The sequence below is a fragment of the Pelodiscus sinensis genome, chromosome 2 (assembly GCF_052426305.1).
Source record: "Pelodiscus sinensis isolate ZL-2025 chromosome 2, ASM5242630v1, whole genome shotgun sequence".
NCBI classification, from domain to species: Eukaryota; Metazoa; Chordata; order Testudines; family Trionychidae; genus Pelodiscus; species Pelodiscus sinensis.
Genome location: NC_143053.1, coordinates 79,821,428 through 79,845,669, shown reverse-complemented (window position 1 = coordinate 79,845,669; position 24,242 = coordinate 79,821,428). Strand labels below are relative to the sequence as shown.

Sequence of the window (24,242 nt, the reverse complement as noted above, 5' to 3'; positions counted from 1 at the left end):
TAATAGTTGCACCGGGCAAATTACTTGATCACTAGGAGAAAAGAGCTGGTCAGTGCAGTCACAACTGGCTGGAAAGATTAATTAATGCCAATACATGGCTGGGAGGTCTCAACAAGACACTAACCCAATATGGTTTGCCTGATAAAGCTTCAGAGTCCCCCTATGTCCTATATCTCTGGTTTCATTCAGAAAATTAAATTGTGATTGAGTGCTAGTTTCATCATTGCACTTCATATGTAATTCACCATTTCCAGAGTAGAATATTCTGTCTTCTGACTCTTTCCATAGCTAGGTTTTCATTAAATACGAGAAGGACGAAAATGTTCTGAAGCTCTGATCCAGCAATTACTTAAATCTGAGGCCATGTCTTTACTTGCGCACTACAGATTGATTTTCTGGCATTCGATTTAGTGGGTCTAGTTATGTCCTGCTAAATCGAAAACTGAAGTTGGCTCTGTTCATCGCCAGTACTCCTTGCACTCATGAGCACATTGAACTCGTTTGGCAACCTCTTGAGTTAGAACAGCCTCTAGGGAGCTGAAAGAAGGATTGCTGATGCAGCTAAAGATCTAGTCTGGGACAACTACTCTGGTGCTCTGACTGAGTAGGTACTGAGCATCCCTTCAGACATGGTTGTTCACTGTCATCAGAGAGTCAAAGTCCTACCAAAAAGTCAACAAAAATGAGGTGTACGGGTTCTTTCAAAAAATGATTTTTTTTTCCAAAAGAACCCCGTCTAAACTGCAGTTTCTTTTTCGAAAAACCCTTTTTGCTGAGGGCCCTGCGTGTGAATAGGTGCAATTAATAAATCATATGGCAAGATGTGGTTAGGAAAGGCACCTACATTTGTGCCACATTTTGAAAGAAAGTATGTGAAAGCGGTTGTGTCTTACCTCCCTAAGAAACCTGACTTGATAGTAGTCTCTGCAAGAAAACCAGATTTTGCTTTTCTGCTAAAAGAAAGAAATGGAATGAATGAAAATACCACTGATGCACCATCTATGCCTTATTATAAAAACCTGTTCAGGTGAGTTTATGAAGTGAACAAACAGCCTTTTTTAGTAAGAAATTACAAGGGTTTGTTGGTTCTGATAGCTGGTCACTTGCTGACCAATTTGGAGCTTAACATGTACAATTATGAGCTGGTATGTGGCATGTTCAGATCAGTTTAGTGATGTTCCTATTAGGCACAGGTCCAAGTGATAGATGACACAGAGCCCCATTGCCTCAGGAACAAGTCTGGGAGGCATTGTGAATGCTCAAGGGGAGCCAGTAGCTGCACTCCTTCAAAGGGCACAGTTTGCTCTTCCGCTCATGGCCAGCCAGCTCTTTCAACCAGTACAGAGAAGAAACAGGCCTTTGGCCCTTCTCCCTCCTTTGTCTCTCTTGGAATGGCTTGTGTCTGCTTATGCATTCCCCGAGGAGCAGTCCCTGCACTCGGGAGAGCAAAGAGAATTAAGTTATTGATGGGCTCCGTACTGGTGGCACAGCTCCTGGAACGCTCCCATCATGCAGAGACCAACCCCAGTTGGTCCCATGGCTAGCAAGATCCAATATTAGGAAATGCAAATGCCCCAGCTCTCTCTCTCCAGTCTCTAGACTTCATGAATAGGCAGTAAGTTTGAATAAGAGCAGAATGTTTACAGGTAGATATTGTGAGTACTGTCAGCAGTGAGATGATACATGAAACTGGGTCCTAAATGCACTGAGACTTTTCTTTAAAAAAACAAAAAACAAAAAAAAAACCCTTGGCTGTGTTACAGAAACTGGAAGAGAAGTTCCGACTGAACAGGCGAGAGCTGATAGCCTTCGAATTTCCAGTGTTAGTGGCCTTGGAATTTGCTCTCCATCTGCCCGAACACGAAGTGATGCCACATTATAGACGTTTGATCCGGAATTCCTAGCACAGGCTACCCTTCGAAGAAGGGGTCTTAAGACTGTTTCTGTTCAGCTTTATCAAGCTGCTGTTACTACTGGAAATGCAAAAATAGGACTCAATACCAAACTTCTCTCCCTTCAAATACCCCATTTTTCCAGCAACATATTGGGAACACTGCATTGAATTTCCTAAGACTCTCAGACTAACTGAATTCTTGTAGTGTTAACTACTCAGAGCATGTGAACAACGAGATGCATATTGATGAAGAACTAACAGTAGATGCCAGAACTGGGGGAAACAGACTCTTACCATGGGGACCAAAGCAGTAAAATTAGTTACTCATATCAGTCATATAAGAACAAAATTAAAATGGTAGCCTCCATTCCCATCCATCTTACAATCACCTGTACACTTTGTAAGTTAGTCAAATGCATTCTTGTAGTGTTCTGTAGAGACTTGCTCTGACTTACAAAACAATTTTATTAACATTGTGGAAAAGCTTTTAAAATGGTATCTTCACTGTGTCGAAAAGAGCGTGCCAATTTATTTTTGTACCTGCTATTGGAAGTGCACTTTTTCCTGTAGGATGCCTGTGTGTATGAGACATTGATTTGATTTTGGTCCACGTGGGCTGGTTTGGCTATTTAAGAGGATATCATTTACTGATGCTGAAGACCAAGGAGACTCTCCGTGTTTACTTCTTGACAACATAACTACTGGAAAAGTAGTAAATGGGATCATTTTTGGACACTTGTTTTTTATCTCTGATTTTTCAACATCATTTATCTTTCTGAAGATTACACTACTACTGCAAGAGATGAATCAGCAGCTGACCATATGTTTTCTGTCTTCTCTGTGATAATGATGAAAGTATTTAGTTTGCAATTTATATGTAATAGTTTTTAAATGTCTTGTGTTACGCTACATTCATATTTTTAACCTTCGCACTTTTCCCACTGTGGAGATGGTTAGACTTGCACTTTGTAGTGTTGTATTTCTGTGCTCTATGTTAGAGTGCATACGCAGCACATTAACTGTGCTACATCTTAAACAGTATTTTATAAAATCAAGAGTAGGGCTGAGGAGTATAATTGGTGTCTTAAGGCTTCAATATGGGAGACGCCTCATATTGGTAAATTTTAATTTTTAAAAATAATTGTGCAAAATTTAATCAATGGCCATTTAAATTGTTATGTATGGTCCAGTACCTTTATAGACATTGCAGTACTGGAGTTTTAACAATTTGTTTCCTGCAATTTACATGGTTCTGGCTGGATAACCAGAAAAACTGGACAGAATCATTCTGGCTCTCCAGCATTATATATGCTATGCTCATATGCTGAAGGACATGTATTAGAGTAAAGAATTAAATTATTTTTATATAATCTATCTATAACTGATGTCCAACCTTCTCTAATGCTGATCCACTTGATTCCCAACATGCTTGAAACAAACTTCAATAAAATCAAATACTTAACCTTCATGGTGTATAAAAATTAATCTGAAAACAAATCTCAGGTAGGAAACTCCAACTGCAGCCTTATCTCTATGTTTGAGAGGGTTCATGATATGGAAATGGCTCAAGAGTGAGACAAACAAATATATAAACACACACTAATCTTTATTTCAGTTTTATTTTAACCGCTTTGATGTCTTCCTCAGTTATACCAGGAATCACCTCAGTTAAAGCGCCTAACAAAAATGTCAAGCCAGTTTCTTTTGCGGCACTACTCCTTTAATCCTCACGTGGTGACAAAGATTGTCTGGAAAGGTCATGGAAAAGAGTCAGGATGAATGGGAATTTTATGCAGTGTTGTAGCTGCTTTCCCATTTTAAAAAAGAGCTACTTGCACATGTCAATGCTACAATTAAACCTCATTCCTCTCTGTGTATACAGTTTATAAAACAAAAGTTTTAGATGTCAACCTGATATTGGGGGATGGGGAATAGAGACAGAGAAATGGTGCCTCCAAGGATTTGCTCCAGCATTGCTGAATGGCAGCATTCCTTATTCACTGGAAAGACATGGCATGATGTTCTCCAATCAGACGTGCTGCTGTACCTTGATTCTGCCAGCTGGCTCCAGTCTTGTAAGGAGGTAAACAACTGAAGGATGCAAAAGGCTCGTGCAACATTTATTTGGGATTTTTACATTTCAATACCTTGCCTGCTTCATCGTGTAGCAGAAGGCCCATATCACGTGAACAGGCTCATAAACCAAAACACAGCTGGCATGTCTCAGTTTAGTCCTTCTAGTCTTGTCCATGTCCTTCTAATTTAAATCATGAATGCACATTCCAGATTTTTTTCATTAAAGAGTTTTGGTTTTAATAATATGGTCTAAGTCTAGAAGGAACTGTTGCCTGTGTATAAATACTTCATTTGCTTGAGTTTGGTTTTGATATTGCTGTAGTTTGACAGGGGGAAAGGTATCATCATTGAAAAATACTGATTGAAGGATGACAGCAGTCATTAGAAAGGTTATTGAATAATATCTCATGTCTGTTGTCTTCTGTAATGCTACATAGTTCTGATCTACAATTTACATAGGTGTCAGGGATGAAATCCGATTGCTTAGAGACTTCCTGCTTTTATTTGGAATAATGTTCAGCTACAGTTTGAATATTGAATAAATACTTAAAAGATTAAAATGTTGCACTGGTCACATGGAAGAATATAAAGCCATATTGATACAAAGTATCAAAGCACAAAGCGTGGTAAGTATAATGATGGTTAGGCCAAAGGATAGTATTTCCCCTTTCTCTGCCCACAGTTGAACACAGCTTGAAAACACAAGCTGAAGTGATAAAGGAAATGTATACTAAACAAAAAATGTTGATTGTTTGCCTTTGTCTTGTACATAAATGACAGTTGACTTACAAAGTGTCAGTTTTGATTTAAAATGGGTTGGGAAATAATTCATTCCATATAAGTCATAGTATGTTGAAATTATGTAACATACACTCTTCCATACAGAGGTTTAAAACAAATAAAAAAGCAACTATATTTCCGGAGTCACAACATGTAAATCTGTTCAGAGTTATTACTCATGTATCGGAGAGGGTTAATTGTTGTTGTTTTCTACTGGGACATAGAAGTCTGCTTACTGTGGTTGCCCTTTCTGACTATATTTATGATTCATACAAATGAAATTCTCTGTTTTTCTGTAACTTGCAAGAAAAAATCAGTCATGACTAACAAAATCCTTCATCCCCAAGCCTTTCATTGTTGACACAGGAGCATGAATTTATGTAAGCCCTAATGCTAAGTTTCTTCCAGACAGTTGGACTTTGGTGCCTGTTGACTTCAGAAAGACTCCAGGCTGGCGTAGTGACATAGAACATGTAGCAGGTCTGTGGCTTTAATGGCATTTTAGCCATCCTTCGCTCTTACCTTTTTCCTTCAGTATAAGGAGCTGGCTGGAAGAAAAACCAATGTGCTTTCTTCAGTTTACAAAAATATAGAATACCCTACATATTTGCAAAAGGAATTTATAACTGTAATAACCTACTGAAAAGGAAGTTAACATATTTATGAATAATGGAGACCATTAGTAAAAGCATGAATGGCAGAGTTATGCTACTGAAGAGTGCGTACTGGGTTTTCAGTAACAAAGATTGGTAAAATAAGACTAAAGAAAAATACAACAATTGTGCGAAAAATTGCCAAATATTAGTAGACCAGAAAAGAAAAATTGCTGTTAGTGTTTTTCAAACATATCTGAAACTGTGACTAGGATGGTTCTAGTTCAACTGGAAGATAAAAAGGTCATTCGTAAACAAATCCCTCTTAGGCTCAGTTTACACTATGATTTAGGGGTATCATTTCCAGCTCACACAGACATACTTGTTCTAGCTCTCATCTGAACTAGCACTCAATTAGTAGTAGTATGGCTGTAGTAAAATGGAGGGAGGGTTGGCATGGCAGTGGCTGCACACACTAAAGCCAGGTCTACACTACACCCAGAAGGTTGGCTTAAAGTACACAACTCCAGATACATAAATAACATAGCTGGAGCCTACATATCTTAAGCCGAGCTTGCCACCATCTCCACAGTGGGAGTTCAATGGGAGAAATGTTTCCGTTGACTTCTCTGATAGCAAGGAGTACCCGCGCCAACAGGGGTGCCTCAGCATTTGATTTAGCAGGTCTTTACTATATCTGCTAAATTGAACCCTGGAAGCTCAATCACCAGAAAATCGAGGTTTCCAGGATCTTGCAAAAAACGGTTTTTTTCCAACAAATGGCCCCGTCTACACGGGGCTTTTTATCGGCAAAAACCTCTTCCGCAAAAAGAATCGGGAAAAGATGTGCAAATGAAAGCCCGATTTGCATATCCTCTTCTGCAAAAAAACAGCAGTGTAGCCGTGGCCTATGAGGTGGAGCGTTAAGAAGAAAACATTAGATATCATGAGAGCTGCCAACATCATGCCTAAGATCTTCTCCCCCTGAAGTTATCAGGTGTCATTTAGGCAGTAAAGTTGAGGCCCAACATAGCTCACCCCCTGGCCTCAAAGGCTAGAGAAATTTGAAGCCATTTCCTTATCTCTATTATTTCATTGTGGACTTTGATCACATAGTTGTGCTGTGCTGTGTTTTTCTGAAGCACAAAAGCATTGTATTGTAGCACAAATGTTCAATTACAGGACTGTCGGCCACTCCCTGTCACAGCAAAATACACAGTGGTTCCATTTACTATTCCTCTGCAGGTCTGCCAAGCTTTGGATTTATATAGTAAATTTTACTAAAAACATTGTGTTCCAAAAGGTTTTATACAATCTTGAAGGGGGCAGAGTATCCACTCTCTTTTATTGTTGGTAACCTGTTGTAAAACACAGCAAGCAGAAACATGCAGCATGACAAGCATCTGCATATGTTATAGCATGACCAGGGAAAATACCATCAAATGCTAAATTTGAGATATAACAAATGCTGGTTACATTTATTCAAGATAATTATACCAAAAATGGAGAGCGTTGCAAAATATATTACTTTAATTAACAAGTGGATTCCATATGAGCTAATTTAGAAGTGATAGTTGCCTGAAAGGGATGGAAGATTACATGCCATGAACATGTGTAGAAAAATTGCAGAAATTAATGGTATGAATCTTTGGTGAGAGAATGTCTCACAACATCATATATCTAGATGAAAACACCAGGAGTCTCTGCATTTCCTTGTCAGATTTTATGTTTGCAATAAACAATCTGTTTAATTTTAAAAAAATCAGAAAAAAAATCAAACTGATGTAGAAACATACTAGCTGTAAAGCTCTAAAACCTATTTCTCAAATATTCAAAAGTAAGGGGGAATTGATGACTCAGGGATTGGTAATTGGATATAAAGCTTTTGTTTCTTATGAAAGAATTGTTATCATCTAAGAGTGTTCAGTAGTCTATGTGATATTATTTTAGTGGTTATAGTCCATTTCCCAGTGGACAGGTGACCATATAAAAGTATGCACACATGATTGGCATTCCTAGCTGAGAGGAAGTCTGGAGAGCAAACCATCCTTTTTCCTTTTGGTGATCTTCTCCGATTAGAGATTGAGCATGTTGGTGGGGAAGTTTGTAGTACTGCTAGAGCTTCACTTTTCTGTGACTATTTGTTTGTTATATTCTGAGTATTTTACCCACATAAATTTATGCTCTAATAAATCTGTTAGTTTCTAAGGTGCCACAAGTTTCCTCGTTTTTGCAGATACAGACTACCACAGCGTCCCCTCTGAGACTACTCAGAATATATCAGCCAGCCTGAAACAGCAAGGTACTGACCTCCCATTGAAATTCCTGAGACTAGGTGTCATAATTTAAAACGACAAGTTGAACCTCTCTAGTCCAGCACGCTTAGGACATGACCAGTGCTGAATGAGAGAATTTGCCAAATCATGGGAGATCAATATTTTCACTCCTTACTGGGCTCTTAGAAGACATTTAGGGGTAAATTAGAACTAAATAACAGCACAGAACACTCAGAGCCAGGACTGGTGGCTGTAAACAAACAGTTTGAGACAATAGGAAATTTGGCCACACCCATGATAAGTGGACATCTGGCTAACTAAAATAATTCCAGACTATGGATGTTGCCAGACTAGAGAGGTTCAACCTGTAGAGCAGAGGTGGGCAATAATTTTTGGTGGGGGACCAACTCCAAGATATTGGAAAGTGGTCAAGGGCCGCACTTTGCTGTGGAGGAGGCGCGCGGTCTAGGATGGAGGTTGGGTACAGAAGGGCGCACAGGGTAAGGGACTGGGGTGCAGGAGACAGTGTGAGGTCTGAGAGGGAGTTTGGGTGAAGGAGGGGGTGACCTGGGTCAGGGGATTAGGGTGTGGAGTCAGGGAGAGAGTGGCGGGGGGGGGGGGATGCAGGAGAGGATTCTGGCCTGGGGGAGGGTTGTTAGAGGGGTGCAGGGTCTGGAAGGGAGTTGAGACCTGGGGCAGGAGAGTGCAGAGGGTTTGGACGGTGGCTTGGAGGAGGGAGGAGGGAGTTGGGTGTGGGAGGGGTAGGCAGGCTCTGGCTGGGAGGCACTTACCTAAACCAGAAGCCCTGCAGCACCCCCAAGGCAGGCTGGGTTCCCTGCCTGCCCCAGCCCCAGAGCATTGAAAATGCAGCCTGCTCCCTCCAAGTGGCTCTCAGCTTCAGAAGCAGGTTGTGCTGCCCCCATACTCCAGGCCAATCTCTCAGCTCCTATTGGCAGGCTGTTTCTGGGTCAGAGTGCTGTGCAGTCCAGGTGGTGCTGAATGCTGGATGCTCCCAGCACCACTCCTTCCTTCTGAGGCTCCACCCCTTCTGAGAGCACAGAGCTGCCCCCCTCCACCACACACACACCTTGGCCCAGGGCCCAGCAAGGCTGTCAGTTCCCCTGTCTACACGGGCAGAAGAAGAAGTGAGGATACTCTTAAGTTGCAACAGGAGAAAATCCGTAACTGTAGACAGCTGCAGGATTGGGGAGGAACTAACCTTGCAGGAAGCCACTTTTCCATTCCCCCATCCCTCTTCTGATTCTGTGCTGAGTTCAGTTGGAATTGTCTCCCACAGACCTTCAAGGGGACTGTTTTATGGAGGATTTGCATATATGTTGTCTCTAGACTTTAAAATTTTGGGTACGTTTTCTTAATACTCTACATCTAGAGCTGCTGAAAAAAAGACAAGACTGTGTGTACTGCCTTCACCTGTGGCTCAGGATGCCTTAAGAAACAAGGAGCCCGGTTCTGTTTTGATCTGCGATGATGTAAGGGAGAAAGTAATGCCAGCCAGGTCAATAGTATTCCACAGGTGTAAAAATCAGTGTCAGAGGGGAAGCAGTCCCAAGATGTTTCATCACATCTTCCCCGGATTTGTTTAAGCAAAATGCATAACCGCACAGGGTTTCATTTTCAGACTTGGTCCCTTATCTCATTAGAGATAATCTAATCTTTGATAACTGTTATCATCTTATTGTTATCAGGACACAGTATACATCACGGACCTTTAGAAAAGCTGGTGTTTTAATCTACCTATTCATTGGCAAGCACTAACACACAGATCAGTGGTAAACTTATGTGGAATGTAAGCTGACAAGACGAATTTCAGGAACATAGAGATGTGAGCCATTGCCTTTAAAATATGTTACAGTAGGGCAATAACTGTCTTAGAAATGCTTTCCTGAGGCTGATGGTAGGTAGGGGAGAACAATGATAGAAGGGGCTTATGGCCCACCTGAGTGATTCATTTACTCATTCTCTGTGCTTACCTGAGATAGCTAATGGTGGCACCACTAGTAGTTATGCTGGCTAATTTCATCCTTTTTACAGTGAATTTCCCTGAATTGGCTTATAGCAGGGGTGGGGAACCTCAGGTATTTGGCTTGCCTGGATCCTGCCCGTGAAGCTCAGGGCTCCCCCCCACCCCCCAAGGTGACCTGGCTCCGGCACTAAGAAGGCAGGATAAGGTACGTCCTCAAGGTAGGGAGGTGGGTGGGTTCTGGAGTAGCCTAGGGGGTAGGGCAACTGCCTGGGAGTGCTGAGTGCAACAAAATTTGCTAGCCTGGGCCCCACTAGGCTCTAGTGTGCAATGTGAATGTGGGGTCCCAGACAGTGAGGGTTTGGAGAGTTTTTTGTTTGGTTTGCTTCTCACTTGTGTGGTGCCCTGACTGATTTTTCTGTGGGACAGCAGTCCCCGACCCAAAAAAAGTCACCCACCCACAGGGTTATAGGAAGCAAAAATGTGCTAGCAGACATGATTAATTGGATTTACAGTCTCCTGAGATATAGAGACTTTTCATCTCTTTTCCTTTCATTGCACTGACTACAAAAGTTTCAACCACCACTTTTGTTTTTCCTTCCATCTCTTGATAGTCAAGACACTTTGCAGAATGGATCTTTGAAAATAAAGGTTCTTCTCTATCGATTAACCATTAGTTTGTTCTTAAAATGGTCATCTGTGCTTATTCAAGTGGTTTTTGGAAATAAATTTTATTTCCAGCTTCACAAGAAGATGCTAATGCTATTGATGGAGGTTTTAAATTGACCATTATGTAGCTGTCATGCCTCCTAAATCTGTAAATCTATTAGAGATTACGGACATACTGGGGGGTTTTGAAGCATGAATAGGAAGAGATCCCAACACTATGGTTATACTTGTTTACTTTAAGGCCAGAAGGACACATCATGAGCATTTAGTCTGATGTCCTATGCATCATAGGCAACAGAACCTCAACCACTCCTGTTATCAACCTATAACTTCTGGCTGAGTTATTGAAGTCCTTGAGTCATGATTTAAAGACTTCAACTTACAGAGAATCCACCATTTACTCTAATTCAAACCAGCAAGTGACTCATGCTTATGTTGCAGAGGAAGATGAAAAAACCACAGGGCCTCTGCCAGTCAAAGTGAAAATTCCTTTTAGACCCCAAATAATGTGTTTAGTTTGACCTTCAGCATATTAACAAGACCCACCAGTCAGACATCTGGGAAAGAATTCTTAGTTGTAACTCAGAGCCCTCCCTGTCTGATGTCCCATTTCTGGCCACTGAGGATATTTGCTACTGTCAGCTGCAGACTAATTTATTTTGAAAACAGACCAAAAGAGGAGCAGAAATACTGCCCCAATATATAATCGGGGTTACATCTAAAATTAGTCTGCAGTAGCTTAAGAGCTTCTCCATTGATTTCAGTGGAGTTACATTAGAATATAATTGGTGTGAGAAGATAATCAGTTCCATGGTTTACAGTGTGAAAGAAATTCCTCCTGTTTTGTAGTCCTTGTTCACACTTACACCACACCCCAAACTTGATCTGAAAATTATACAACTTACTGTAACCCTCAAGTGGTAGGCTTTCATCTTTTCTTGTTACTAAATCTGTCTCCAGTTTTGTGGGGAGATGCCCACAGCACTTGCTTATGCTAGGATTTTTCTTCTAAAAACTCTCCTTTGTTATCATTGGTGCAGCTCCACAAGTGGGAGTCCTACTATAAGCAAACCCCTGGGGCTGCCAGCATTTTAACCAGTGTTATGTGGATCTGCACTGATCCAGGTTTTAAATAGTGATGCCTTGGCTACACTGCGGCTCCAGTCATTGCTACCAGCCATGGGGCAGCATGAATGTTAGCAATAGTCAGAAAGTTAGACTCCATCTCAATCACTCTTATGGGAGAGCCCTATAGAATTTAGCAGAGGATAAAATAAACATTCTGTGGAAATTTACCAGAACTCACAAATTGTTCTAACTAGCTACAGAACTTGATAGGGAATGCTTAAGTTCCTCTCCCCTTCCCCCTTTAACAATTCTATTAAGTTCTATAGCATTTTCTGTTCTCTTCTGAGACTCTGTGACGGGGCGTCCCCGCCCCGTCCCTTCTCCGCTGCCGGCAAAGCGCTGGGCAGCTGCCGCGGTAGGTAGGCTCACCCGTGCGCAGCCTGCTCCCATGCCGCTCGGCTGTTGCCCCAGGCTGACGTCAGGAGGGGCGACATCAGGGATGCCCGGGGCGGGCGGAGGGAGCGAGGAAAGGCCCCACCTCCAAGGAAGGAGGCGGGGTGTGTGACGTCCCGGACCGGGAACGTCATGCGGGGACGCCGGCGTTAGGCGAGGCCGGGGCAAGCCGCTGGCATGGCCCCCACCGGGGATAGGACGAACGGGGCGGCAGCGGCCATTTCAAAAGGCCCGCCAGCCCAGCCAGGAGAAAAAGTCCAAGCCCGGGAGAAAGTGGCCAGCCGCGGTCAGGAACTGTCGCTGCTCTGCCAGCAATCCTGTCCACAAAGGGGAAGGTGAGCTCCGTGGTAGGGGGACTTTCGGGGGAAGGGAAGTAGCCCAGGGCGGAACACGGTGTGGTTGGCGGGTTGGTGCGTTTCGGCGGCACGCCCACTGACCGGACCGGATCCTTCACAGATCCAAGTCCTTAAGGCCCTGGGCTGAAGCCCATGAGCAAGGGCGGGTCCGGGCCCCCCTACCTCCTCCACAGTATCCCTTGTCGCCGTAACGAGGGTGTCGCGGTGGCGCTATAAGCGGGGAATAGAAGGTCGAGGCTGATTCAAGGGAGGGGTGATGGTGATGAGCACCTGAGACAGACTGTAGGCGGTCCAGCGATGGGCTGAGTGAAGACAGTCGGTTGGGGAACTGAGGCACGGTGGGGGAGGCGGTCACGGGGGCGCCTCATGGCAGACTGTTTAAAAAACAAATCTAGAAAAGCTACCTTTTCTATTAAATTCTATCAGGTTTTTTCCATGAGATCAGGACTCTAGTTTACAAAGAAATGTGTGCTCAAGTTATTCCATGATAGATAAAAAAAATGTTTGGAAGAAGACAGGCGTTCAAATCTATGGCTCTCTAAAAGAAAGCTCCCCTCTCCCTTTTCCATAAGCAGAGGTGGCAGGTACTTGCAAAACTTTTCAAAGGCTTCATTCCGTCACTGGTGAAATTATTGTGAAGGTGCAACACAGTTCCCTCTCTTAAAAGAGCATTCATTACTCTGTCTTGTCTAACTGAAATGGTAGTGAAAGATGTTTGTGTCAGTATTAACATCTCTTTGAGAGAGAGTTAATTGCTTTTTACAGCACTTTATCAAGGAGGTAACTTGAACAATGGAGTAGAGAGTAGGGATGTTAAAAGTCATGTAATGTAACTGGGTGGCCATTGAAAATCTCAGTGGTTACACCATTACCCACGTATAAATCTTACACTCAGCCTCACAGGGAAGTGTCTTCACTGTGGCTAACTGACACCATTACCCGATATGCATCTGCTTATCAGTTAAATGGTTAATTGTTTACACTGTTACATCACTAGTTGAAAATAGGCTTATAAAATTTGCAAACGACACCAAACGGGGAAAGGTTGCAAGCACTTTGGAGGACAGGATTGGAATTCAAAATTATCTTGAAAAATTAGACAATTGGTCTGAAATCAGATGAAATTTAATTTGACAAGCACAAAGTAATATTCCAGGGGTCAGTAACCTTTGGTTTGCAGCCCATCAAGATAATCCGCTGGTGGGTCACAAGATAGTTTGTTTATGTTAAGCATCCCCAGGCATTGGCCTCTGCAGCTGCCATTGGCCATGGTTCACCATTCCCAGCCTACATGAGATGCAGAAAATGGCACAAGCCACGGTGATGTGCAGCTTCCACTGACTGTGAATGGCAAACCATGGCCACTGGGAACTTCAAGGGTCTGTGTCTGCAGCTGCTCAGTGTAAACAAACTGTCTCATGACCAGCCAGTGGATTATCCTGGCAAGCCACATGCCAAACATTGCTGACCCCTCTATTATGCTCTGGAAATACAAAATGAGGAATAATTGCAAAACAGAGTCACAGAATCATAGAACTATAGGGCTGGAAAAGACCTTAGAAGTTCATCAAGTCCAGCCCCCTGCCCTAGGAAGGACCAATCCCAACTAAATCAAACCAGCCAGAGCTTTGTCAAGCTGAGACTTAAAAATCTCTAGGGATGGAGACTCTACTACTTCCCTAGGTAACCCATTCCAGTGCTTCACCACCCTCCTAGTGAAATAGTTTTTCCTAATATCCAACCTGGACCTCTCCCGCCACAACTTGAGACCATTGCTCCTTGTTCTGCCATCTGTCACTACTGAGAACAGCCTTTCTCCATCCTCTTTGGAATCTCCCTTCAGGAAGTTGAAGGCTGTTATCAAATCCACCCTTACTCTTCGCTTCTGCAGACTAAACAGACCCAACTCCCTCAGTTTCTCTTTGTAGGTCATATGCTCCAGCCCCCTAATCATTTTGGTTGCTCTCCACTGGACCCTCTCCAGTGCATTCACATCCTTTTTGTAGTGGGGGGCCCAGAACTGGACACAATACTCCAGATGTGGCCTCATCAGAGCCGAATAAAGGGGAATAATCACATCTCTGGATCTGCTGGAAATGCTTCTCTTAATGCAACCTAATATGCCATTAGCCTTCTTGGCTAGAGGTAGTTACTAAACTCTGAATCAGGAGGCAAGAGTCAAGCAGAATCAGCAAGCCAGGTGAGGTCTGGAATCACAGCAAGCCAGAAATCTGTGTGGGTGCCCAGACAACTTCCTGGGGCACACTAAAGGGTTAAATAGTGAGCATGGCCAATCAGAAGGCTATAAGGTGCTGTTACCCTGGAGCTTTTTGGTGGTACATCTCATGTTGCCTAATCTCCATGGTGCTCCCTTAGATGTATTTCTGTTGGCCTCCTGGTGGTGATGTGACACAGACAGCAGGGCTACATCTAGACTGGCCACAAATTCCGGAAAAGGGATGCAAATCAGGTAAGTCAGCATAGGGAAATCCGCGGGGGATTTAAATATCCCCCGCAGATTTAAATAAACATGTCCGCCGCTTTTTTCCGGCTTCGGGAAAAGCCGGAAAAAAAGCGTCTAGACTGGCGCGATCCTCCAGAAGAAAGCCCTTTTCCGGAGGATCTCTTATTCCTACTTTCAAGCAGCTTGCTTTGTCTCTCTTTCGTTACCATACGTTTTCATTCTCGATTCTAAGGTTAAAAGTAGCATTATGTTGCCACCTTGCAACAAGAGTATTCAATGTTTTTATCTAGCTTCTTTATGTGCCTGCTGTGAACATAACAATAGGAACTTTAAAAACGTGACTTCAGTAAAGGTTGAAAGAACAGGGCACATGGAGTCCTGAAAAGCAAATAAGTAAAAGGTTGTTACAAAGAGGAGAGTGATCAGTTTGTCTCCAGGCCCAACAAGGTAGCATATGGGCCTACCTGCAGCAAGGGAGATTTAGGTTAGATATTAGGAAAAACTTTTGAATTATAAAGATCGCTAAGCATTTGATCAAGGATGTACAATCCCTACCAGTGGAGGTTTTTACAAAATAGGTTGGACAGCTCCTGTCAGGAATGGCCTAGATAAACTAAATCCCCTCAACATGGGAATGGTCTATTTGAACTCTTGAGGTACCTTTCAGGCCTACATTTCTATGATTCTATAAATGTCGCCATTGCACAGATTACACTCATTGTATAAATTGGTAAACAGAGTCACAGAGAGGCTAAATGACTTGCACACCATCTCCAAGCACTTCAACAGAATCAAGGTCTCCAATTTTGCCCACTCTTGTGATTTTATCCTGAGGCTTAAGCTATTTGACGTCATGTAATAGCTTGTCTACAGGAGATTGGGTTTTATGTGAGCAAATCACAGCTTTTATTTGTTAAAAAGCTAGCGTTTAGCCCTGCTGGATATAGAGAAAAAGCTTGAAAGGGCAACCAAAGTGCCACCCTAAAGGCACAGCAACCAGGGGAGGGAAATTAAATGGGGCATGGGGTAGAAGAATTTAGGTTTTTTTAATCTCCTGATTTTTGGGGACTCAAGATTTATGAAAGTTTGACACTGGTAATACTGAGACACCTGGTCCAGTTTCCTTGCCACTGAACCACATACGCTCCCTCCAAGGGACTTTTGGATCAGGAAGGTTCTTTATCAGATAAGGAAGGGGAAAAAAACAACAAATAGAGTTAGCCTGTGATCAGCTGCATGGAGGCACTTTAAAGCTGGTAGCTGCAATCTGTGAACTAGCTATAAAACATGCCCTTTCAGAACAGAGCCCATTCAGCTCTCCACTTGTCAATTGTAATATTCCACTTGAAATGTAATTGAACTGTACCAAATCCTGTTGTATAAGGCTCCTTGCTCTCCCTTTGAAAGTAGAGAATTATTCTCTCTTGGTTACAGCTTGTCAAGTCTTGAGGCTACAGCCATCTGTGTTAATCTCTGAGCAGTCCATTCTTATTCATCATCAATAAGAAGTCCAAGGAGCAGCCATGCTGAAGAAGCCCTGTACTGACAAGCATAATAAAGAAACAAAAGCTGACTGGTTGAGATTTTTCGCTCCCATGTCTCTCCTACATCCTAACTCTTGGGATACAACTAATCAGAGTCTTTAAATGAAGAGGTCACAATAGGCTCACACTGAAAGATTTTTTTTTTTTAAGTTCAACCCCATTCTCTAATGGATCTGGGTAGGAATGACTTGCAGATCGGGCTGTCTGCCAGTCTGAAGCAAGAAGAATGTTGATGCTGTTTTTCCCATGCTTTAGTTTTTAGCTCTCACACTTGAAGCCACCCTTACATTTTCTGTTAATTGCACTGGCACACATGTACTTCTTGTAAAGTGGCTATAGATCAGACTGATCAACCAGTGGCAAAGCAGACCGAGGCAACACTTGCATATTCAAATGTATTTTTCCTTCTCTTGCCTGCTCTCTAGTGACAGAGATAGGCTTTAGATTCTAGAACAGGAAGCAAGTGACTGCCTTAAAACATCCACCGAGTTCCTTTTGTTGAGAGCCGATCACATGAAGTGCTGAGTGCCTTATGCATGTTGCTATCTTCAACAGACATTGAAACCTCCTTGTAAGGCTGTATCCTTACTGTAAAGAAGGGTAAATTCTTTGGATATACTTCTCAGAAGTTCTTCTGCTTACTGCTCTGAGCTGAATGAATTTGATAATTTCCTGTGACTTTAGGACAGCTGCATGAAACATCCTACATTTAAGAGGCAGAGGTGTGCACTTATGTCTTCAGGGAGTACTGGAACAAAGATAGACCTCCGTATGAGAAATGCTCCATGTCTTGTTTCAACTTGAGTCCAAAGTGACTGACCACTTGATAACAAATAAGTCACATGACAGAAACGCAACAGAATTCCTGCAGGTTTTCACCAGCTCCAAACCTGAAGTAACCTGTTATTCAAACATGCTTCAGCACGTCTCTTTTAAAATGAAAACACTAGTAGTGTATGTGTTTTATAAGATCTAGGACACTTACAAACAGACATTCATAGTACAGATTGCCCCTCCCAAAAGCGACACTTTCTGATCTGGCAGCATCCAGATGTGCCTGGACCAGAGAGCCATGGGAGCCTAGTGGTAGGAGGGTTGGCAGTGGGGGGACCAGGGCAGGAGCCCGTGGCAGCCCACAGCAGCAAGGGAGTGGAGCCAGTGCCCTCAGCAGCCTGCAGCAGCACCGAGCAAGAGCCCCTGGCACCTTGGCTGGGGCCAGAACCCGTGACCCAGCAGCCTCAGGGCCTCTGGCAGCCCAGCTGGGGCAGGAGGCGGAGGTGGAGGCAGAAGGTCCAGCAGCTCGACCAGAGCTGGGAGGTGGGGGGGGGGGGGGCACAACAGGTGGAGAGCCAGTAGCAGGGGGCCTCTCTTCATCTAGCAAATTCCCTCATTCAGGACCAGTTAGGTCCCAAGGATGCCGTACCAGGGAGGTCCAACCTGTACAGTTTTGGTTTTTTGCACAATGCAGTCAGAGCTTAGCGCAAAAGATTATCCTCAAGCTTTACAATGGGCAACTGTAAACCATTAAGACATTCCAAATTAGCAGCTCTGTACTGCTTTAACTACAATATTCTTCATAGAAAGCTTTAAGCCCATGGCTAATCTGCCTGGTATTAGTGATGTTATTCCTTTTCCATCTATATTTGATAGAAACTAGGAAAACAGTACTCCTCTCTCTTTCGGGTATGTTGTAACGTTTAAATCTTCCCCCTTTTTTCCTCTTCTTCCTTATACTGTAAATAGAAATAGCCAAACAAATGGTATTACTATCCACTATGGGTTTCCTAGGCGCTATATCAAGGCACAGTCTTGGGAACAGTTGTCTTCTTTTGCTGAGTTGGTGCAAAGGTTACTACATGCAATTCCAAACCAAACATGCTAGTCAACCCTTCTCTGAACAAACATTCATTAGCTAAAGAGAACAAAGCACTACATTTAAATATACAGCTCTGACATGAAGCTTTACATTTTATTAACACACTTACAGAATGGAAGTTTCTGTTTGCTGTAACGCTACCTTTGGAGTCCTGTACTGAGGCCAACTTGGAACAGGCAACAAGCTAATCCTCCCCAAGCAAACTTTTGAAAACACTTGCATCAGCCACCCAACACCTCAGTTACCTTATCTGTATAATGGGAATAAGTTTGCCTTTCTCCTAGGGGATGGTGTTTGGCTCCACTGAGTAAGAGTTATGAAGTACATCGAACTATCAGAAGCAGTCAGTAGAACGTAGAAAGAGAATTCCGGATATTCTTGGCTCCCAGCATTATGCACATTCTCTAGCAATGAGGCATGTTGATGGATAAGGTTACTACTCTTTTACCAACCTTTGCATTTCCCTGAAGTGTTTGGAAATAGGTAGAGCCCTATCAAATTCCTGGTCCATTTTGGTCATTTTCGTGCTCACAGTATTTAATAATTTCATTATTTCAGCTATTAAAATCTGAACTTTCATGGAGTTGAAATAGTAGGGATCTAATCCAAAAAGAAGTTGGAGGAGGCAAGATTATTATGGGATTACCACCGGCAGCACTGGCTTCAGGGATGAGCAGGTGAAAAGCAGCAGCTGTTGTCCAGATGTAGGATTACCAGGTGTCCAGTTTTGAACCAGACAGTCCGGTATTTGAGCTTTCTGTCCAGGAAACAAATTGAGAAAATACCAGATATATAAATGTCCAATATATAATTAAATAAGTTTTATCATCATCATGATCATGAGTATCAGAACGCAGTTGCATACTGCGTGGCTGGTAGACACACTCACGCAGGAGGGGGTGGGTGGGGCCAGCTCAGGATGGAATCCCCAGGGCTGGACTCGCCCATGTGCCCCACCGGGACCATGCACGGGACGGGCAGTGCCCCGGGATCTGCATGCACCTGGGCTAGCCCCGCTTCCCGCCAACCGGTTCCTCTTCCGCCCCCTGCTTCCTCCCGGCCAGCCCCACTCTCCCTAACTCCCTGCCAGCCAACCCCACTCCCCGCGACCGCCTCCCAGCCAATCCTGCTCCCTGCCGGCTGGTTCCACCTCCCTCCCCCCGATGTCCCCCAGCCAGCCCCGCTCCCCCTGACTCCCTCCCGACCAGCCCTGCTCCCCACCAACTGGTTCCCCCACTCTATCCCACCAACCCTGCTCCCCCACCACCTCTCCTGGCCAGCCCTGCTCCCCGTCAGCCAGTTCCTCCCGCCTTGATCTCCCCTGACCAGCCCCACTCCCTCCACTGGCCAGTTCCCCCCAATCTCCTCCGGCCAGTCCTGCTCCCTCCGACCCTCTCCCGACCAGCCCTGCTCCCCACGAGCCAGTTCCCACCAATTTCCCTCACCAGCCTCGCTCCCCACAACCTCCTCCCAGCCAGACCTGTTCCCCGCCAGCTGGTTCTCCTCCCCATGTCCCCCGGCTAGCCCCGCTCCTCCGACTCCCTCCCAACCAGCCCCATTCCCTCTGCAGCCAGTCCCTCCCCCCCAATCTGAGATCAAATGTGTCTGGTATTTTTGTTGAAACCATCTGGCAACCCTATCCAGATGTTGCCGGACCAGTGTCCCGGTTTAGAGAGCTTCAACCTGTACTTGAAGGTTGACCCAAACTTACTTCCAGTCCTTATATTCCTAAATACATGTGTTCTGCAGTGTCCTGGAGAGATCAGATGTTAAATGTTCTTTGCCCCTATAAAGGATCATTATTCAACAGTTTGCTGCTTTAACTGGAATTATCAAATAGTTCATTTTAAATACAGCACAGAATTGGTTTAGATTAAAAATAAAACAAGTTTATTAATAAAAGGAGACAGTGAATTCAAGTTAGCAGGTACCAAATAGTTAAAAGAGAAATAAAGATACATTTTAGCTACTAGAAATCATTTAACAAGCTAGACTTAGTTCGAGAGAAAATCCTTACATGTAGAGCCCTTCAAATCCATAGATATCCGCTTTCTATCCATAGGTATTCACATTTGCAGATGCAGGTACAGATTTCCACAGGTCATTTTTGCAGATATGGATGCAGATACAGATACAAATTTTGCAACCACTTACAGCTTCCCAGTAACATGGCTGACCAAATTCTCAAAGGGTATGTCTACACTACCCCGCTAGTTCAAACTAGCGGGGTAATGTAGGCATACCGCACTTGCAAATGAAGCCCGGGATTTGAATTTCCCGGGCTTCATTTGCATAAGCGGGGCCCCGCCATTTTTAAAACCCCGCTCGTTTGAACCCTCGTGGAATGAGGAGTAATGGTAGTTCGAACTAGGAAGCCTAGTTCGAACTACCTAGTTCGTGCCCCGTGTAGCCGCGCGGCACAGGGTTCGAACGAGCGGGGTTTTAAAAATGGCGGGGCCCCGCTTATGCAAATGAAGCCCGGGAAATTCAAATCCCGGGCTTCATTTGGAAGTGCGGTATGCCTACATTACCCTCCTAGTTCGAACTAGGAGGGTAGTGTAGACATACCCAAAGTCAAAAGGTGGTTCCTTTGTCTTGTGAGCTATGTATCTGAGACACACACACACAGGGAGATTCCTTTTCTTTTTATAGTCCACGTTTGAAGTGGATTCTTCTGACGATTACCCTTCAAAGCAAAGTTTATTCAAAAACTAATAAAGGTGACTTGGAACCTGGTGGTGAAGGAGCTCTCCTTTGCGTTTGCTGAGATGTTAATTGTCTCTTGCCATCTCCTCTCCATGCTATCTGAGGACCCTGTTTACTATTTACATGTAAAGTGAAGTAAATATTGTTTGTTCAGGATACTTCTGCCTGGGCAGGGCTGCATCGCTTTGAATGAACATTATGCTGGGGGATTTTATACCTTTAAATATAATGCAGCTACATACATTTCACCATAACATTATTGACTAGCAAGTTATTAGTTTTCAAATGATACCTCACAAGGCATCTTTTGTACAAAGACCATTACAGTAGTTTGTAGGGTGTAAATACTGGAGTTATTTTGGTCACCATGTGTTGCCATTTTAGCCACACATAACAGATATAACATGATCAAATTTAACTGCATATTATATAAATTTAGCAACAAAGCATGAGCAAAATATATTGAATGTGATTGTCAAATCAAAATTCAATATCAGTTAGCTAAGTGTATCAGTTCCATGGTGATTTAAACTTTTTGCCTCTAGCCATCTTAGCACTAAAATAAATTCATTCATTAAAGGGCATGACACATTGTTCTCCTCTAAATAATGGGGGAAAGTATATTTTTCTCCTTTTCACTCCCTCAAAAGCAACTAAGCAAAGATGGCTTAGATGTCTCACCTGCTCCCACCCTCCAAAAATCCACTTTCTTGCAGAAACCAGACCTGCACATTTTCAGCCCCAGAAGTGAAGTTATAAATTACTAAAGCCAGGAAACTGGCACAAAAGCAGTTACACAACTTTCACTCTAGTGGACTGTGACCAGTGCCTGGTATAATCCATCTTGAAAGGGACTGAAAGAGTCAAGTACTTGTGGTAAATGCTAATCAAACAGACCATGATCATGTATCACAGTTTTAGAAGCAAAATATCTTTCTTTTTGCACGACAAAAATCTTCCAATCTCAATTTTTCTTTTCACCATCACTCCTCGCTCCTGCCCCCTTTCCCCCCCACACACACCACTCTCTAAACAAAATCAGCTTGTCCATGTGCTGCCTGTCTGAAATGGGATTAAAATTTCACATTGATCTGTTGCCTGGCTTACAGCAACAGATGATCTGCTTGAAAGCTGCTCATTCAGCTTCTGCCATGGGCTAAACACGATTTGCTGTAACATTTTCTTCCACCTCCCCCTCCTCTTTGGTTTACAGACAAAACACAAAGTAGAAAGGATTGTTCTTCCACCAGCACTCAGCACAGCTCTTAGTCACTAGGCACTGTTCTGCAATACCACTCAAACAACCTTTATGACACTTCAGGGTTTCACCCAGTCCAGGAAAAGGTTGGATCAATTCACTGATTGCCCTGTAACCCTGGGTGCTTCTGTGCTGTGCAGCTTTGGCTGAGCCCAGACACCAGCACTGTTCTTGCAGCACATTGACCTCCTCCTGGCTGCCACGAGCCTGGTTATTCCTTATAAGGTGACAATAAAGGCCCGTCAAGTCCCATGTCTCCCTTGCAGTGACCTCTCACTGATAAATATGCTGCTTCCAAAGAGACACAGCACACACATTGCCAAAAAACTGGACAGTCTTTACGACAAAGGATTAATGGACACAAATCAGATATTCAAAATGATAACACAGAGAAACCTTTTGGGGAACATTTTAACCTGCCCAGGCACTCACTAATGGATCTAAAAGTGACTATACTATTACATAGCAATTTCAATAAACAGCTGGAAAAGAGGCTAAAGAAATTGCCTTTATCTGCAAATTTGACACCTTTAATAAAGGTCTGAACAAAGATCTGACCTGGATGGGTTGCTACACTCAACACCCTAATGACATCAAAAGTTAAGTATCGGGCACTTGCAGCCCACTCTTAGCCTCATTTAGTGTGAACACTCTAATTGACAAGTTTTTTCCCCCTTCTCTTTCCCTCCCCATCTTCCCTTTTTCTGCTATTTATTTATAACTCTGGAACCCTTGCTCCATTCATCTGAAGAAGTGGGTTGTGCCCACAAAAGCTCATGAGACCATCTACATTTTTTGTTAGTCTCTGGTGCTGCAGGTCCATTAATTGTTTTTTAATTCTTTTCACGCACCAGCCTGTTAGTTTACCTGAAGATTCCACTCTTCCGTGTAATACATAGCACTGAGATAGTTTTGTAATAAAATGAACCAATATTTAAATGATAAGCAGGAATAGGAGAGACAGATGTGGGTGCTTTCTATGACTAAAACTTAGGTTCAGCATTATAATCTTTATCTGAGCACTAGAGTCAGTTCCAGCTACTCTTGATTTTTAGGCCAAGAAGGTCCACTTTTCATGAGCTCATAGGACACTGCTCTTTGCTCCTTAGGTAAGAGATGCAAAAATGGCTCTCTCTTTCTGCTTATATTTCCCAAAATCTATTGTCTCTGGTTGAAGAGCCACGAAGGCTTCATAGGGGAGCAGGCTCCATCCCCTGTCATGAGCATTAAGTGGTCTAGCTTCCCAGCCGGGCTCATTTGGCTTGATGGCTTTGTTTATCTCAGACGTAGATGTCCATTACATTGTCCTCTAAAGTATTACCTGCCTCAGTTTACATTGGTGACACAGGAAAACAGGCAAGACAACATTCTTTGTATAACACAGGCCGATTTTACTGCTTGCTAAACACTCTTTAAAAATATATTCTCAGTGGACACTTACAATTTTATACATCTCCCATCCATACATCATGCAATAATATTCATGATCAGCATGTTACCAGTTTGCATATGGCTAGGTCTAGACTATGGGGCTTTATCGGAAAAAGCTACGCAAATTGTGCTCTGGAATTTGCGTAGCTTTTTCCAATAGCTTTTCTGCCATTTGGCCTAGTCTAGATGGGGCCAGATGGCAGAAAAGCCTCCTCTTTTGGCAGAGCCCTTATGCCTCGTGAAACAAAGTATACAGGGGCTTCCTGAAAGAGCACGTTTGCTCTTCTGCGAAAAAAAGTGGAAGAGCAAAAACATTCCTTGGACACAGCGGGGTATCCTGCAAAAACCCCGTAGTCTAGACGTAGCCTCTGATACATTACTTGATCCCAGTTAGGCCTGATGTGAATTATGATACTTTATGATGACTTATGGCAGTCGGCACTGAGGGACTCCCTGGGTCATAAACCTTGGAAAGTTTACTTCACATGTGTTACATACACTAACTTATTGTCAAAGTCCCCCTTTGTTTGTTTGTTTGTTTGTTTGTTTGTTTGTTGCAAATTAAGGGATTATTGATGTTTGGGGGGAAGAGGGAAAGTAGCTATATTCATCTATCGTGTTGTATCCTAGGTGAAGGTCTACAATATGACTCTCTACCTTTGAGTAAATATGTTCATAGGCTCCTTGTTTTTGCAAAATACTTTATTATCATTTTTGTTCAGGTTATTTGCCATGCAGAAGATTTCCAAGTTTGCTATAAACTCATCCTTGTGGAGATTAACACACCTCACTTCTTCCCCATCTCCAGTATCAAAGT

General features: G+C 43.3%; 1 protein-coding gene across 3 annotated transcripts in view; it reads left to right on the top strand.

The window, feature by feature from the left end:
* CABLES1 (Cdk5 and Abl enzyme substrate 1) overlaps positions 1-7,555 on the top strand; it is a 104,320-nt gene extending 96,765 nt beyond the window's left edge. For all 3 annotated transcript variants that reach the window (XM_075920881.2, XM_075920880.2, XM_075920883.2), the window contains one exon: positions 1,764-7,555. In XM_075920881.2, coding sequence (XP_075776996.2) covers positions 1,764-1,904 — 141 coding nt within the window. In that variant the 3' untranslated portion in view covers positions 1,905-7,555. The remainder of the gene's footprint in view (positions 1-1,763) is intronic.
* The last annotated feature ends 16,687 nt before the right edge of the window (positions 7,556-24,242 follow it).